Genomic DNA, 19,134 nt, shown 5'->3' with positions numbered 1-19,134 from the left:
AGTCGAAGAGTCTTTCAAAATCCGTTAACGATCAAACTGTGTAAAACAAAATGTATGAAATTTAACAACGTCGCATTGTAAATAAAAAAGTTTATCCAAAGCAATATCTGGGCCATAATTTGATCGATTTGATCGAAAGGAGTCTCAAGGAAACATGAGATATCTGAGATTATGTGAACGGAGTGCAAACTAGTATACGGTTTGAATAGTATAGTAGCTTTGGGATAGAACAACAAAATCTATATTTTTATATGTCTAGTTAAATATCAGAAATATGGATATGTCCTCAATTGGATTTCATGTTCAGATTTTTTATATGTAGACTTTACATTTTGAATGATACTTCATTTCTACAAGATGATGCGTTTGATTGCTTGTCCATCTATCTGTCACCACAACATTCCAAAAAGGAGTTGAAATTTGGCACACAACCTCAGGGATGCCCGTTACGACGAGTGGGGTGACGTACTCCAACCTTGTAATTATACGTTGTATATTCACGTTACCTTCATTGTAACGTGAATATTCCATTTTTATCTTTACTGGCTGAGCTTTAGCGAAGCTTATCACTGGCGGGGCTGGAAAATTTTTATTTCTATCTATATGTTTGTCTGTCTGTAAGTCTATATCTTTGTACAAGATATCGTACCTAATATCGACAGTCACAGATTACTGAATCTTTACAATTCTATCCACTGAAACTTTTTAACAAGTCTGATAATTTTTATTTCATAAACACTGTAAAATATTTGTTTGCGCACAGTCCCACAAGGCTACACAAACGATAAGTGAGAGAATATTTTCTCATAATACGCCATATTCATCATCTGAGCTGGAAGAATTTGAATTGCTTGGTGTAGGTCTTTGCTACTGCATCTCACCAACAGGTTTGTAATTAATTGTCCAAAATATTTTGTTTTCAAAAGAGAAGTTTGGAATTTCTTACGTTATAGATCCCGGATATTGGCAATCAATTAGGAACATTCGAAGGACAATTTTAACTTGAACGTGAGCTCTCCTTAAATTAAAATCTAATCACAGGCTAGGATGGAAAAGTGTAAATGGATTAAACGATATCTAAATGTTCTCACCGTAATTAATCAGTGCCACTAACCTTCACCATACAAGTGACAAAGAGAGGAGGCTAAAATGCACACTAAGAAACCTTGGCCGGGCTGACGACGCAACTGAAACCTATAAAGAGTATTTGCTAGCATTCGCAGTCTCAAAATTTTTCATATTTTCTGTCATTCAACATGAATGTGATGCTAATTAAAACTCTAATTTCTCAACACTTCAATTACTGTAGGTTGATGTAAGTGGAATTGTAGTTGAGTTCTCAGATACATTACAGCGTGCTCAAAACTACTGCATTCCCTTCATAACCAGTCTCAGACGCCGAGATCATATTACACCTTTCTTTAAACAATTGTCATTGCTGAAGTTGAATTGTAGTTGAGTTCTCAGATACATTACAGCGTGCTCAAAACTATTGCATTCCCTTCATAACCAGTCTCAGACGCCGAGATCATATTACACCTTTTTTTAAACAATTGTCATTGCTGAAGTTGAATTGTAGTTGAGTTCTCAGATACATTACAGCGTGCTCAAAACTATTGCATTCCCTTCATAACCAGTCTCAGACGCCGAGATCATATTACACCTTTCTTTAAACAATTGTCATTGCTGAAGTTGAATTGTAGTTGAGTTCTCAGATACATTACAGCGTGCTCAAAACTACTGCATTCCCTTCATAACCAGTCTCAGACGCCGAGATCATATTACACCTTTCTTTAAACAATTGTCATTGCTGAAGTTGAATTGTAGTTGAGTTCTCAGATACATTACAGCGTGCTCAAAACTATTGCATTCCCTTCATAACCAGTCTCAGACGCCGAGATCATATTACACCTTTTTTTTAAACAATTGTCATTGCTGAAGTTGAATTGTAGTTGAGTTCTCAGATACATTACAGCGTGCTCAAAACTACTGCATTCCCTTCATAACCAGTCTCAGACGCCGAGATCATATTACACCTTTCTTTAAACAATTGTCATTGCTGAAGTTGAATGAACTTCGTCAATAGAATTTTGAGTTTAGCTCCAGTTCACCTTCCTTTTATTGCAGCGTCTGGTATCTGATGAGACAATGAGACTACCACTTCACCTATTTATACGTGTCTCTGATGTCGAAACGATGTAAATGTTTCGTTTTGTCGACTTTCTTTGGATCTCTTCAGACGAACATGAATCCAGATTCCAGAAGTCAAGTCTGAGACAGCGCCATACCAGCCGCAGCAATAAAAGGAAGGTGAAGTAGAGCTAAACTCAAAAATCAACTGAATCAACCCTTCGTACCATAGCTGTGGAGCTTTGTCAGTTTCACACGTTGACTTAGCATACTGGTTCACCATTGTATCTGCCAGAACAAATTTTCTTTCATATCTAATATAAGCTGTGTAATACTCGGTGAGGTGCTTCTTTTCTATCAAACCGAATACATGGAACGTCCGTTTGTAATAGCTATTTCACTGTGTCCTCTTGCCAACTATGGGATATTCTTCCCGATGGTATCAGAGCTGTTGGCGGTTGCGCTGGGGTAAGGAGTATAAGAGTATCCACGGATTGACGGCTCGTGTGCTGATGGCAACAGTGTGCGTTAGATGGACGATTGTTAGATTGAATAAATTCCAGTAAATCATATTGTATAAATTCTGTTATGATTCATTTGTGAATATTGTTGTTGTATATCAATATCTGTGGTAATCACATGGTGTGATATTTACAAGATATTTTTTATCTCATTTCACTCGATAATGAGTACTTCCAACAGTTTTTCAAAAATTACAAAATAAAACTAGTTTGTAACTTTTTGTGTTTATAAACATAAAGAGGTGGTGTTTTTATTGTGTTCTTACCTTCAAAACATAGCTCGCATCAAAATATTTATCAAAATCTGTATGAGCCATTATGAACAATATAAGTATACAAACTGGTTGATACCGAATGTTAATATTCTTATGTGTAACTATAAAGCACTTTTTTACTATAAATTTTTTTATTAAATATCTTATACTTTATAAAAATAAGATGAACAAGTACTGAACTTCCCACAACCACACGTGTAGTTTTTGTGAGAGTATTTTTTCACATAAAACAATAAAACGCACAACATGGTTGTTCTTGTATTTTTTAGAAAACATGCAACTATTTATTATTAACTAGCTGTTACCCATGGCTTCGCACGCTAATCTTAAGAACCGAAGTGCTTATATCACTTAGTAAAAGCAATTAATGCGCGATTGGCTACGGGTAACAGCTAGTTCATCAATAAATTCCTAGTATTTTATAACGGAAAATTTTATTTTCACCCATGGCTTTCGCACATGATTTCCTACAGAAAGATTGGGACATAGGAGGCATATTTCTTTTGAACGTCGTTATTACCCTTCTGAGATAAATTATAGTCACTGAAATATACTCATGATCTATTTAAGATTTAAATTTTAAAACAGTCTCAATATGCACCTGTGAAATAACTGGAATTTATCTCCAATATTCTATGATTTTTGTGTACAATTGAACTATATTAGACCATCGTGGACAGGAGTCAAAAAGTCGGAATTCATTAGCGCGGAATTCAATGTAATAAATGATGGCGCTCAATGTAATTTTGAAACAAAAATAGGCATATCTTAGGTACATATTATTACAGTCTAATGATTATGAGCTTCAGATGTTAAGCGAAATTGCGTATGGTTTTTATTTTAAGCTTTGCGCGTGTATCACTTCTGGATTAAATTAGTTATATCTCCGATGCCATGATTGAGCTTGCTTTGTTGTCTCGATCGAGAGAATATGTACACACGGAGTTTTGGGAACCATACTTCTGTCAAAAAAAAAAACAACTAAGGTTAGTTTTATAACATTCTTTATATTTGTAGCCAACGTAAGATAGTAATTTTGATATCTGCATTGCTCTTCTGATCAAGCATGAGCATGGTTTATATTAGATAAATATTGCAGTTAAAGGTGAATTTTTACGTCAAATTTGAATTGTATTATCTGGATAGTAAAGTCTATGTTTAACAGTGATTGCAGAAACAATTGAAACAAAATTTGCTGTTTCTCTTAAGCTTACTCTATGCTTTCCAACTATAAGTGTAAAGAAATTTAAAATAGTAATTAAATTATATTATAAACATATAAATTTCTTTTGTCGCATTATATATGTTTACAAAGAACAGCTGATTAAATTTGAAAAGGCTCTTTCACTTAATAACATATGTTTGCTGCAATGCATTTCTTACGGGTATTTCTGAACTTTTAGAGACCAGTGGGGCGGAATCCTGAATCGGGAACGGGATAAAAAGTATCCTATGTTCTTCTCCCAGTTCTTAGCTACCTCCCTACCAATTTTCAGCCAAATCGGTTCAGCCGTTCTTGACTTATAAATAGTGTAACTAACACGACTTTCTTTTTATATATATATATATATATATATATATATATATATAGATTTTCTTTTATACTTCTTTCAATTACATTCATTACTTATATAGAAAAATATAGAGGAAAAACAGCGCCTCAGAGAAGCAACAGACGAACCTAAATGAAATAAAAAATAGTCCAAAAATATGTTACGCTTTTCTTACTATAACCGACCTATTGGACAGAATTTTTATCTAAATTGGATTGTTATGTCGACTGTAGTAAACATTTTATTAATAATTTTTTTATGAAATTATTTTATTATAAATCAAAATTTAAAAACTATGTGCATAAATGCCTAATTTGTTCAAGTTGTTTCAATAATTATCTAAGTTAGTTTTACAAAATGGTAAAAAGTACGCACAGCGGAGATTTTTTTTAATAAGAACTTATACAAGATTTATATTAAAAACATATCGCAGTAAAAACAATTATCTTATTGATTGGAGTCCGGTTATAATTAATCCATCCTCGCTCCTTAAGATGATTCAGTCGGTTTTTGGTTGAGAATATTACAAAAATGTTCAATCCTAATTTAATTAACTCTTCAAGATACTTATTCCGAAAACAAAAAATAAAGGGAGTCAAAGCTTTTAATGTGGACAATGTATACAATTCAAATATAAAAACTGCTAAAATTTGAAATTGTGTCACGTTACTTATTGTATGATTATAATTAATGTATTACTAAAAAATTATATTTTTAATTGTATATAACTCAATAAAGTAGAACTTTTAATACATTTTTGAGATAAAAAATATTTTTTATAAATAAACACATTTTATATTCTCGGTCGTATTCCATATACATAATCTAAAGAATACATAAGCTTATTTAAAACCATTCTTTGGTCCTCATTCTAAGATACTTCAAATTATGTATAAAATGCCGGCTACAACTCATTTTATAATGCTAACAATTTTTGTCTAGATTTCTTAAAGAGCTGTGAAAAAAAATTTAGTTTGAAAATTATAAAAATACATTCCAAATGAATAACGATTTTACCACCTTAAGAAACCAAACAATTAAATTCGATATGCCTTTTTTGTAAACTGTGAATGTTTATAGTTTTGTCTCAGGATAGCATGCTGTCACAATGGTCGATTTTTTATGTCATCCAAGTGCTCATTAGGAAGAACATTTTCTGCCCAAATTCATCAAGAAAACATCAAGTGCCCAGAAGTGCCTCATTGAAATTGTATCAATGTCCGTCCGTCTATCCGTCAGACCCCTATCTCCGTCTCTCCTCTCTGTCCGTCAGTCCCTTCTGTCCGTCAGTCCATTCTGTCCGTCTGTCCCCTCTGCCCGTCTGTCCCCAGCTGTTCGTCTGTCCCCTCTCTCCGTCTCTTCCCTCTGTCCGTCAGTCCCCTCTGTCCGTCTGTCCCCTCTGACCGTCAGTCCCTTCTGTCCGTCTCTCCCCATTGTCCGTCAGTCTACTTTGTTCTTCAGTCCCCTCTCTCCGTCAGACCCCTCTGTCCGTCTCTCCCCTCTCTCCGTATCTCCCCTCTGTCCGTCAGTCCCCTCTGTCCGACTGTGTCCTCTGTCCTGGGATAACTCTTTTTTATATCTATAGGATCCTTCGATTTTCCATTGTATTGGTTTATTTTGCTATAAATGGTTGTCTACTGGTTTGAGCCTCCTCTCAGCTTAATTACTTAAGTCAAATTAGTTTGCTGTTTGTTTTTTACTTATGTAGAAGCTGCATTTGAAAAAGATCGAAAGTGTTACCTGCATAGTATTTTTTTTCTCGTAAACACTATTTGCAAATATTTTAAACATTTACTTGTTCAAACAGTAACTTAAGTAGGTATCCATTAGAAGAAACAAATGCATTATATAAGAATCTCAATGTTAGAATTTATGTTGAAAGTTTATTGGATTTGGCCAAAACGTATTAATCGATGTTTCAACAAACCTCTGATATGTTATCTATATGTTTTGTTTTCTTTGAGAGCAAACGTTTATTCTTTTAAAGTAACGCTCTATATAAAATTAATTCGTCAAGGATAGTAACTCTAAAGATCTAAATTAACCCTGCTAAAAACAGACATCATTGCAAATAAAGAAATATAAAAGTGTGTGGTAAAGAAAGTTGAATGCTTGATTTAGAAACTGAAAATGGCATACTAAATTGTTACCGTACGCTATTCCTATGACTGAAGTAAGTTTAGTAACAAACAGTGAGCGTAGTGAGCTAAAACAGGCATGAGAACTTCTGTAAACTACTCAATCACCATTAATAAAAATAATCATGATAACCATGGTATTCCCTGAATATTTTGTCTTAAGATAATTCATGACAGCAAAGGTTACAAGTGAAAGTTCAGATTAAATATTAATTTGATTAACTCGTAACCCGAGTATTGTATTGAGAAATTAGTAGACAGTTTTTGCAGTACAAAACTGAATTAAATATAGCATATTATCACATCAATAGTATTGCCTGATAATAATTTATGGAAAAAATTTGTGTATAAACTAGTGAGCGCGATCGGAGGAAACAGTTGGCAAAGCTCTCTTGAACGGTAAGTAAAGTCTTAAAACAATTAAATAAATAAATAAATTTTAAAACAATTAAATATAATGAAAACAGTTCGTTTCTATGTATTACGTTCTGTAAAGTAATAAATTAAAATTACATTTTAAGTTATTGGGGCCATTTTTTTTGCTCCGTTTATAGTACATAGATACGTATTGAATTATTTAAAATATCCATTTTGAAATTACCAGACGATTCCGTAAATCTCTGCTTCTGTGCAGTAAAATATTTTACAGTTTAGATACTGTCGTTAAAGAGGAGTTTCTAAAGTATATAACTAAAGCAGAGTTAGTTTTTTACTTTGAGTCATTCTTAGTTAGGATTGCAATACCTTAAGAATGAACCGGCTGAAATTATAGTTATAAATAAGGACCGTGAGTTGTGTAGTTTAACTGAAGTAGATGTGCGCATGCATACCCTAGTTAATAACGTGTTCTCACACTCAATATTTGTTTCCGTGTTTGTTGGCCGCTTCCGGGACGAAACTGAAGCTGTAACATATTGGGTACAAATCGCAACGGAATATTTATCGCAAGTGGAAGATAAAAACTAATATGTCTATTGAAATAAAAGTTTCTCACAGTTTTGACTGAGTTTAAAAAGCTTGATGAACCTAAATTCTCAATAACTAACTGGCAGATTGCCACAAAACTAGAACCTTCTTCCCACTATATGAAATCTTCTCTTATGCGCACTTCCAGTTTGTTTACTCAATAACGGTTAGTGATCATTATCAAATTAGCGATTAAATAATTAAAACTCGACTTTAACATTTCAGACATGAAACTTACAGTTCTGCTCTGTTGCCTGGCTGCCGTTCTCTACACGGTCTCGGCATTCCCCACCGATGGCGTTCACAACCTCCTGCTCTCAATAACAACAAAGGTTTCCGAGCTATCAGTGACGGCTTGGACTCAGCTTTAGGCTGGGGAGGTTACGATAATCCTAGGCAGAGTAGAGTCCGTGGAGCTCTTCACGCTGCTTACCATGAAATCCAGTACCGTAGAACAGGGAATCAGAGGGAACACGAGAGGGCGAAGGATCAGTGGGGCGTCGTTACTGGAGGACGTCGAGATAATCTTGAACGATACGACAGGGAGCATTATGGATCAGGGAAATAGAAGTATTAAAAATATTAAGCCTAAGAATAATATGTCTATTGTTCTGAACACTAATTATGAATTAAGTTTTAATTACTTATATGCTCTTGTTTGACCATATTATGTAATAAATTTGACTGATCTGATTAATTCTATTTAAGTCAATAAACGTTTACTTTCTGTAATAACGAGTGAATAATTTCCATTTCTTATTATTGTCCCTTGTTATTTCCTTATATTATTAATACTATGTATATCGTTTCTCACAATTATAAATTAACCGTGAATTAATTCTGAACTACAAATAAGTAGTACCTGTTATTACTATATAGGTTAATAATTATTTACTTTTTCAAGTATTGAGTATATTTTATTTATTTCTATAGTCTTATTTGCCATCATTTACATAATATCCCACATCCTTTGCCTTATATTGATATTTCCTAATATAAGTCTACCGTTTATCAATAATATAGTCTATAGAGTGGTCTACGGCTGAAGAATATCGTAAAGAACGAGATAAGTTTTAATAGAAATAAGGTTTGACAACACTGCCTTAAAATGTTTTAAGATAATCTCAATCGATCTGGTAAAAGTAAAGTCTGAGTCATATCTTACAAGAATACTATTATTTCGTGTCGTTTTTCGTGGATAAAAAATTAAATACATATTAAAATACACATTTAAAAGATTTCTAGATATTAGTAAATCGTTACAGTTAAACACGGTGGCACAAACATGTTTTAGGTACAGTAAGTATTTAATGGAAAAGAAACATTACCATATGTAATTATATAAATTGCGCTCATAAAATAGGGATTACATGTAGGTTCTTAATGATTACATTAATTATTTGAGAGATAATGTGCATGTGTGTGCATCAAATAGACGTTATGTTAATTACGATTTTTTGGCCATCTTGGATTCAATATTTTAACTAAAACTAGTATAATGGGTCATACCAGCGATAATTTTAGGGATTAAAGAGCAACTCGATAAAGGATAACTGTATTTATATGAAAGAGAATGGCAGTAACATGATTTGTCTATCGAGGTCAATGAATGCAATTAATTTATGTTGGTAAAATTTTTTGCTATTGCCGTAAAGGTTTTTATATTAATCTCAATTACAATTTATCATAGAAAGTTACTTTGGTCACTCATATACTTCGCTGTATTACAGCTCAATACAATCATGTCAGTTATATATTTATAACTATACTGCTATTATATTTACAAGCTTTCGTGTTTGTTAAACACTAAAAAGAAGAAAACAAATTGCAAGAAAAATTATTTTTTTCTTAATATTGGCATTGTAATTTTAAAATTCACCTCAGAAGAAAAGTTCACTTCTGGCTGGATTATACTGTACCTTCCAGTTGAACCTACAGTATAATCTGCCTTTGTATACAGCAAAAACTGATATGATACTTTCATCAGGGCAAGCCTTTGTATGACTAGAAGCAGCATTGAGGAAAAAGGATTGATAGATCTGAAAAAGGAATAGTCAACTACGAAGGATGGCTTGTTGAGTGGATGGAGCTCGCTTAGTGCTGGTACTTTGTACATGAGGTAGTGTTTCCTGCCTATTGTGACTGGAGATACTGGAACTATTCTCCATTTCATTCAGAGTGATATGACAAAAATAGAGTTCCCGCTATCGCTCATCATGGGAACTCAGCAGGTGTACTTCCAACCTTACCGTCCTGAACATTCTGTCATTCCGGAAGTCATTCCTTGGTTTACATTTTAACAAACAACGAATCTGTTTTAAATATAAGTTTTAATAATATGTTATAGAGGATGGACAATTTTTATTTATCGATATCTGGGAAATGAACTGACTATACCCACTTGACGTTCTGCAGAAAGCTTCTTTTCTAAATGGACAACACTGCGTTGAATGTTGGTATTTAACACTCCATGAGATTCGGCTGAGCGTTAGTGAATTCTTATTTGTAACCATGATGACGACGAGAGGATCGCAAAACCAAATTTGTAAACAAACTGAACAAAATCTTATTTTAACATATGACATTTTTATTCGAGAGTAAAAAAATAGTAGTGTGGAAAGTCAAATTTAAAACTCGGTGACAAATTTGTCTGGTTTAATGTAGCTTTAGGGATCAGAGGAACCCCGGAGGGATTTACGAAATAGGAAAAAGACTATCTGATAACCGGAAACCTTAATGAATGTCTATGAAAAATTTCAGTAAAATCGGTCCTGCAGTTTTTACGTGATTGAATATAGACAGAGAGCGAGAGGGAGGGAGGGAGGAAGAGAGAGAGAGAGAGAGATAAGTGAGAGAGAAGGAGAGAGTGAAGGGGGAGAGAGAGGGAGAGAGAAAACAATATATTTTATGTTATAGTATAGATTTTTCTATTGCGAATTATCATCAGAGAAAAAGATTCGTGCTATATTTAAGTAATTTCTCCAGCAAAAACCCACCTGTGACTAACCGTAATAGTCAACTAATTACTTATATAGTAAACCGTGCGTCACTCGAGTCCAGAGCGGAAAACACTTCCATTTATTCTGAACTTTTAACCTCTACAGTCATAAATTATCTCAGTATAAAAAGCAAGGAATTTAATGATTCTCATTATTGTTTTGACTGATATTGTTTAGGTTAAGTAATGCAAGGTGATTTACTATCAGTTCTCGTACCCGCTTTGATTTAATGTGCTCGTTGTTTTTTCTAGTTTCGTGACGTAGGTATTTCACTTAATTATCAACTTAAATTTTAAATTCAAACATAATTTGTCTATACCTTCTACAGTACATTTTTTTTTAATTTGGCCTAAACGATTTATACTCCTAGTAATATTTTTAATGTTTAAATTTCGTATGTTTAGCTGATATCTGTTTATATTTTCAGAGTTACTGACTGTGACCAAATATTCTATGCACTGTATTATTTTAAAACATAATAATTAATTCTGGGATAAGTACTGTCGGAAGATGGGTCAAATGCGCTTTGACTAAATGCAATAAACCTTTATCACATGAAATACATTCCTCTTAGATTTTTAGTATTTGTTCTTCTGACGGGCATCTTAGTTGGGGTTTTTTACTAAGGCTGTTTACATTTCAAATCACAGTGACAAACTTATTAGTAGTTAAACTATATTGATACAAAAATTCTGAAGTAACAGCTTCTTTTTTCGAATAATACTAGCGGACCCGGCGCGCTTCGCTGCGCATTTCAATAAGTTTCCCGCGGCTTCGCACGCAATTTCCCGTTGAAAACAGTACACTATATTCACTTATTCATTTTCTATCACATTCTAAACATTGCTGAGATAATTGATAGTCGTTCCTTCGTGAGCTTCTTGGGCGCATTATGAAGGTATGTACCACATTCCTGATACTTCTGTCAAAAAAAAACAACTAAGGTTGATTTTATAACATTCTTTATATTTGTAGCCAACGTAAGATAGTAATTATGATATCTGCATTGCTCTTCTGATCAAGCATGAGCATGGTTTATATTAGATAAATATTGCAGTTAAAGGTGAATTTTTACGTCAAATTTGAATTGTATTATCTGGATAGTAAAGTCTATGTTTAACAGTGATTGCAGAAACAGTTTAAACAAAATTTGTCGTTTCTCTTAAGCTTACTCTATGCTTTAAAACTATAAGTGTAGTAATTAAATTATATATAAATATATTTTTTGTCGCATTATATATGTTTACAAAGAACAGCTGATTAAAAATTTGAAAAGACTCTTTCACTTAATAACATATGTTTGCTGCAATGCATTTCTTACGGGTATTTCTGTAACCAGTGGGGCGGAATCCTGAATCGGGAAAGGGATAAAAAGTATCCTATAACCTTCTACAGATCAAGACGAACAAATTAAAAAAAAATTAGGCGAATCCGTCCAGCCGTTTGTGAGTGATGCTGTTACACACGAACAGTTTCATTTTTATATTATAGATATCCAAATAAACTAATACATACCCTATATTCATCATAATAGCGTAATGAATACGCCGTAAGGACTTCGGCCGAGTAAAGGTTTATGGAATGAGGCATATGAGTGGTTGTGTATGAGTGAGGGTTCATAAAAAAGGGCAAAAACAAGTTGATAGTAAATAACGTGGTAATTATTCACGCAAGAAGATGACAATGGTAATATTAAAGGTTATGTTAGTATCATGTTTGTGATTGTTCGTTTTGATTGGGTTTTTTATGTCAATTTTGTCCGCAGTTTCCAACTAAGCGAAAACCAGTCACTATTGATAACCCAAAAAAATACCATGGTTCCCTGTGATTTACTCGTTTGATAGTGTATGACCTGGAGGGTCAAAAGGGAAGAATTTCAAATTAAATCAAATTTTCACTCTTTATTTAATCGGCAAAAAATATCACTTTCTTTTTGGGTTTTTTCTACCCTAATTTTTTTTTCATTCATGAAGTTTTTGAAGATAGCCTAATAAATAAAATTGACAGCATTTACATTTTCCTCACAGTGTACAGAATCTCTAGACATTACGATTCAATCAAAGTCTGCGTTAATATATAAATTAATGGTTTTGCCAAATAACATAACATGTCTCTAATAAAATTTGTAGTATTTTTTTAAACGAAAACAGCAGCTAATTTGGTTAAATATTTCATGAATTACAACTTCAAAACTAGATCTTATTTGTCTTCAAACATTTTAAATAACCAATATAATTATAACTCAAAGAATTTTGTGTTTTAAAACAATTCCTCCAGATATTATAATTCATTTTTAGAGCATTCAAAAGCAAGAAGTTATAATGAAATTTGAACTGCAGTGTTATTAATAGTATTACGTAAAATCTAGTATTCGACTTTTAAACCATCATATTTTGTACCTTTATTTCAACTAAAAGATTAAGAAACTACAATATTGTTTTAAAGTTGATTATAAATCATTTCAAAATCTAAAACATTTATACGAATTAATTAATATGGTAATGATATATTTCTAAATGCACCTAATTAAATTACATTACTTTTTTTATGCAAAATAAATCAAACAATTCTAGTTTTGTAGGAGTTGTGGGTTAAGTATAAATTGGGAGTTCACAATTTTATGATTTTATAGTTTAAAAACTAATAGAATTTCACTTTATTCAACTAATGGCCAATATTAGTATAATAATTACTGATAAAACAATCAAAGCATGACTTTAAAGTTTCAAACACGATGAAACTCACAGTCCTTTGTTGTTTGGCTACCGTTGTCTACGCGGTCTCAGCATTACCTAAAGATGCTACTCCCCCCCCCCACGAATGCCCCCCCTGTATGCCCCTCCCACGAATGCTTCAACATCTCCACCTCTCATATCAATTTTCTTTTCCGAGCCATCAGAGACGCCTTCGACAAATTTTAAGGCTTGAGATACTATAATCATAGACAGAGTAAAGTCCGTGGAGCTCTTCACGCTGCTTACCATGAAGGTCAGTACATAGAACATGTAATCAGAGGGAACACGAGAGGGCGAAGGATCAGTGGAGCACTTTTTATGATGGACCACGAGATAATCTTGAGCGGTATGATAGGGAGCATCATAGTTCATAGAAGTATGAGGCAGCAGAGAAACAGAAGGCTGAGGCAGATTAAGCATAAGAATAATATGTATATTTAGATGCACTCAATAAAATTGTGTACCTGATGACACAATTAGAACACCATATTGATTACATTTAATTGTAGTCCAGGTGTCTCTTATGTCAAATCGATGTAGGGTTTATTTTAAGCTTCTTCTTCGCCGACTGTTTTAGATCCTTTCAGATGTATGTTGATTCCAGATTCCAGGAGTCAAGTCTATCTCAGCGTTAGACTTCAGACGCTGCAATAAGTGAAAGGTGAACTGGAGCTGAACTTAGGATGTTTACACACACATATATATATATATATATATATATATATATATATATATATATATATATATAATTTAATTGGGATATATATATATTAACTAATATAAATTGATAAGTAGCTGGAAACAAATAAACAATATAAAAATACAACAGACTATGTTACCACCATTTCACCAATCATAAAATATTATTGTAAATGTTTTTAAACGTTTATTTTATGAAATAATGAGTGTTTTATTTGTTTCTTATATTTAGTGTCCTACGCGTTACATAGCATGTAATCCTGCAATTTGAGTGGTGTGGTGAGAAACGGTTAAGTTATCAAAATAGTACATACAAGGAAACCTCATAGTGTCTAAACCAAGAAATAGAACATTTTTTTAAGTTATATACATATATTAACCTCTTATGGGCGGGTGTTGCGATTTTGCAACAAACCGAATTTAGTTTTTTTTTTCTCCATGAAAACTATTTTTTATTGGTCTGTGGACTGTTGTTACAGTTTCACAACAAACCGGTGGGAAATTTTGTGATAATGTAGTAGCAGAACTGCTGAGTTGAAGCTGTTTATAAGCCATTTTGTTAGTTGGTGACACAGTTTTCAGAAATAAGCCGGTTACTGGATTTTAATTGTTTTTTTTTTTTCTCAAAAAAGGTAAGTCACAGATTTAAAAAAAATACTGTCAGTGTTATTAGTTCATAAGCTACAGATTAGTCTAGTTAATGAATGTTTTCCACCTGATTAAGGTTGGTTTATAACCTAAAATAGGTTTGTTCTTTTTTTGCAACAACAGGCCATAACGGAATATTGGTTTGTTCTTTTTTTGCAATAACAGGCCATAAAGGAAAATGAAGCCAATAGAAAACATATTTCCACATTTATTTGTTTATCTCATTATTTACTAAATTAGTGATATTGAGCATGGAGTAATTCACTTGTGTTTTTTTAGATGCGTCGGTCGAAGAGGATTCTAGCTGACATACCTGACCTGGGACTGTTGCCTCCAGAATCAAGTGAAGAGAGCGAGGCAGACTATAGTGATGCTGACCCCGACTACGACCCAAATACAGTTGGAATGACTAGGCTGCAAAGAATTCTAGCTGCTCGAGAGCAAAGTGGTAGGCTTTAGGTTATATACAGCCTATCTAAGCAAGTGTGCTCGTGAGTGTGTGTTGTGTGTGGCTGAAAGGGGAGGATTGTAAGTTGGGTAAATAAACAGCCCAACTCATGCATCAAGACCAAAGTTTGTTCTGGAATAATAAATATTGTAACCTATAATAATTATTATTTATGCAATAATAATTTTGTAACCTATTGATTTCTACAGGTAAATATAGGCCTACACAAGGAGGCCTACCTTTTGCATGTTTATCTGCAGAATATTGTTTATGTTCCAGATGATGACTCACGTGAGGACGAAACTGTGAATCAACCAGAAAAAGGAGAGATACATCAGGAAGAAAATGACGAAGAAGCACACCCTGAGGAGCCTGCTGTCGAAGATGCCCCTGTTACACCCCTTCCACTGTGGACAGATGTCGCTCCAGAAGATAGTGAAAAAGAGGTATCTGCATGGCTAGGTGCCCTCCCAAACCCTGACGAGTTTGAAATTGATACACCAATTGAGTACTTCAAATACTTTTTGGACGAAGATCTTTTGAATACCATTACAGATCAGTCTAACCTGTATGCTATACAGATAAACCCTAACAAACCCTTGATTTTGACAACTCCAGAGCTAGAGCAATATCTAGGTGTTTGTATTTTGATGTCGATTTACATTCTTCCTAGAGCCAGTATGTACTGGGTTAAGAGTACTAGGATAGATAAAATTGCAAATGTGATCAGCAGGGACCGCTGGAAGGAAATTAAATCAAAATTGCACTGCAATGACAACTCGAAACTGAGAAGAGATGATCCCAACCGTGATAGGCTGTTTAAAATCGGGCCCTTATTTGACTCATTGCAGGAAAAATTTAGGAATCTACCTAAAAGTGAGTTTCTTTGCATCGATGAACAAATAGTCCCGTTCAAGGGAAAATCCGGTCTGAAGCAGTACAACCCAAAAAACCCAAAAAATGGGGTTTCAAAATTTTTGTTTTGTGCGACACTTCTGGTTTGGTTTATGATTTTGAGATCTACTGTGGTAAAATACAGGTTCCCTGATATTGATGCGAGTTCAAATATTGTACTAAAGCTTGTTGACTCAGTACCTAGAAATATGAACGACAAATTGTTTTTCGACAATTGATTTTCTTCCTTGCCTCTCTTTGTTGAGCTCAAACAAATTGGCATTGAATCATTAGGCACAGTAAGGAGTGACCGTTTCAAAGGCCTGAACTTCCCTACTGACAAAGACATGAAACATGATTTTGGTAGAGGCTCTGTTCTTGAAAAAGGTCATGTGACAAACACCGATGTAGAAATCAGAGCTGTAAAGTGGATGGACAATAGGTGTGTGGTATTAGTCTCATCATTTGAATCCGCTCAGCCCATCACAAATGTCAAAAGGTTTGACAAAAAAGTAAAGAAGGAAATACTTGTTCCTTGTCCAAAAGCTGTGATTACATATAACAAATTTATGGGCGGAGTAGATCTGCTTGACGGTCTTGTAGCATACTATCGGATTTCCACCAAATCTAAAAAGTACTACATGAAAATGGTGCATCACTTTGTGGACATGGGCGTTGTCAATGCCTGACTTGTGTACCGCCGTGATTGTTAACAAAAAAACTATCCGAAAAAAGAAATAAAATACCTGCTGGAATTTAGGTCCGATGTTACTGCAGCTCTATGCAGCCAGGGAAAGCAGCAAGCACGGAAAAGGGGAAGGCCTTCCCTTGAAGACCAAGAGGAAGCTGCATATGAAGAAAAAAAGAAGAAGGATCCAGCCAAAGCTCCGCCTGAGGTCAACGTCAGGAAAGATGGTTTAGACCATTGGCCTGTTGTAGCTGAAGACCGACAACGGTGTAAAAAAAGTGGTTGCAAGGGAATAACTACTGTAAAATGCAACAAATACAAAGTGCATCTTTGTCTTCCCAAAAACAGAAACTGTTTTAGTTCTTCCTTTCATGGAGTGTAAGGTTTTTGTCGAAAGTATTCTTTTTGTTCCTTGTATCAATACACATACCGATGTTTTTTTTTTTCATTTCTATTAGTCATTACTTTGTAATTTGAAAATAAACAAATAAATTTTCAAAGAAACTGTTGTCTCTTTTATTAGTCACCCTGGTTTTCTTTTGTGGCCTGTTGTTGCATTATCGCAACGCACCCCTAAAACTTTTATTACTGCAGATAAAAATATAAAAAAATGTCCATGTTATTTGAGGTGCAAACAACTTATTTTTATGTAAACATAATTTTTTTCTTGTTGACAGCATAATTCAGGCCATAAGAGGTTAAGGTGAATTGAGTTTTAAATGCAGCGTACTAAAAATATTCTACACTATTAGTTAATTTAAAACAAACACTCCAATAATAATTAAATTTGATTTGTGTGAGGTCTTTTGTTTTCAATTAAAACACGACTAAAAAGGATATTAGGAAATAAAAGAAAACCAAATGAGGAAGAAAATCTGGAATTTATCAAATCTTTTTAGTACTGTGATTTGAAATACATTGGTCAAACAAAAAGAGGGTTTAGGAACATAAAACGTGTTAAAATTATGACCTAGAAGAAAGAACGGCCATCCAGCGTTTTATGCACTTCTAACTAGACACTGTTTTCTTTTCAAAAATAAAATCGTTCAAAGAAATTCAAAACAGAAAATTAATTTTTGTTTAGAACACTATTTTCACAAAGAAGAACAAAAATAATTTAGTACCTGGGCCTTTCCAAAATTCTTCATTACCGTTTTTGATCTAAATAAATATATTATAGTTTTCAGATTAGACGTACTTTCCCGGTTCTTAAAATTGTATCACGTTGTATTTTAATAATATGTGTTTTGTTTAATTACAGGATTGTTTACTGTAACGACTTTGATTTCAGTCATGTGGATTCGATGACGTATTCATTGAAAAAAGGCCACACCCGAATGAATTTATACTATAGAAGTCTTTTGGATACTAAATAACTTATTTTGGTATTATTGACATTTTTTGTAGACTAGAATATTCAATTCGAACCTAAATTATTTAAAATATTTCAATATGATGTACTAAAACCAGATTTATTTTTACGCTAAGCACTTTTCACCAAATTGTTTACTTTCATCTTTTTTGTTCCATAGATCTGAGTTTAAATAATAAAGAGAACTAATTTTGCCATAATTTAAAAAATGTAAGCAGACTACTGTTGACTAATAAAATAATAATGGCGAGGACCAAATCGGTCAATTAATATTAACTGAGCGTTATCTCGATAAAGATATCAAAACAGTTGGACGCAATTCGTTACAATAAATTACAAGTTACAATGCGTTACAATAAATTACAAGTTACAATGCGTTACAATAAATTACTAGTTACAATGCGGTATTTAAATATGAAAAACAACTTGTTTCCAAAAGGCGAATTCACAACTAAAACAAAAATTGATATTTATTTAAAAATATAATATTTACATCTCAATAATAATTAAAATTAGTTGGGAATACAGGTAAGAAAATGTGAAAACATTTTAAAGGCTTTTACAATTCAAAAGCACCTTGTACCAGCTTAGGTCAGCCATTGCTTGTGTGTGTTTCAAAAAGTTAATTGTTTACGCAATGTTTTGATGCTGCGTGAACCGTAAGATATATTAGTTATGAATGTTTAAAACCTAAACATTCTTAGATGTGTAACGATAAAGCCTCTTTTTATTTTGTACAACTGTTCACACAGAGTCTATACCACAGCCAGATATCCGTGTAATAAACTCCAGTGCTTGTTGATGGGTTTGCTTCAATACACCAATCCATCAATCATCGTCAATCTCTGGAATAATCTTCTACGCCCCGAACTTCTAACAGTCGAACTTTCCCCGCTTCTCTTATATGTGGCTAGTTTTCAAATTTGGATGTCATCTGGTGGAGAAATTTAGCCACTTTCGAGCTTCTCTTTGCTTGTATACCAATACAATATATATTGTATCGGTCAGTTACACTTATTATACGAGTAATATAATTATACGATCATGTACGGCTTCCAGATAGCAACA

At 33.4% G+C, this 19,134-nt stretch overlaps 1 protein-coding gene and 1 long non-coding RNA gene across 2 annotated transcripts; both read left to right on the top strand.

Annotated features, from left to right (window-relative positions):
- Positions 1–6,699: 6,699 nt before the first annotated feature.
- Positions 6,700–8,318, top strand: LOC124356167. The gene is made up of 2 exons (XR_006921825.1): positions 6,700–7,016; positions 7,809–8,318. It is a non-coding gene; the product is annotated as an uncharacterized LOC124356167 (long non-coding RNA).
- A 5,805-nt stretch (positions 8,319–14,123) lies between these two features.
- Positions 14,124–17,198, top strand: LOC124356164 (piggyBac transposable element-derived protein 1-like). The gene is made up of 2 exons (XM_046807327.1): positions 14,124–15,112; positions 15,392–17,198. The coding sequence occupies exons 1-2, from the start codon at positions 14,944–14,946 to the stop codon at positions 16,243–16,245; spliced, it is 1,023 nt and encodes a 340-aa protein (XP_046663283.1). The 5' UTR covers positions 14,124–14,943; the 3' UTR covers positions 16,246–17,198.
- Positions 17,199–19,134: the final 1,936 nt, after the last annotated feature.

Source organism: Homalodisca vitripennis, chromosome 2 (assembly GCF_021130785.1).
Source record: "Homalodisca vitripennis isolate AUS2020 chromosome 2, UT_GWSS_2.1, whole genome shotgun sequence".
Taxonomy (NCBI): domain Eukaryota; kingdom Metazoa; phylum Arthropoda; class Insecta; order Hemiptera; family Cicadellidae; genus Homalodisca; species Homalodisca vitripennis.
The sequence above is the reverse complement of the archived record's forward strand: the minus strand, read 5'-3'. Positions and strand labels throughout refer to the sequence as shown.

Coding starts and splice junctions, on each gene's coding strand:
- LOC124356164 (XM_046807327.1), top strand. CDS start 14,944: ATGCGTCGGTCGAAGAGGATTCTAGCTGACATACCTGACCTGGGACTG. Junction 15,113..15,391: donor AGCTGCTCGAGAGCAAAGTG/GTAGGCTTTAGG, acceptor TTTATGTTCCAG/ATGATGACTCACGTGAGGAC.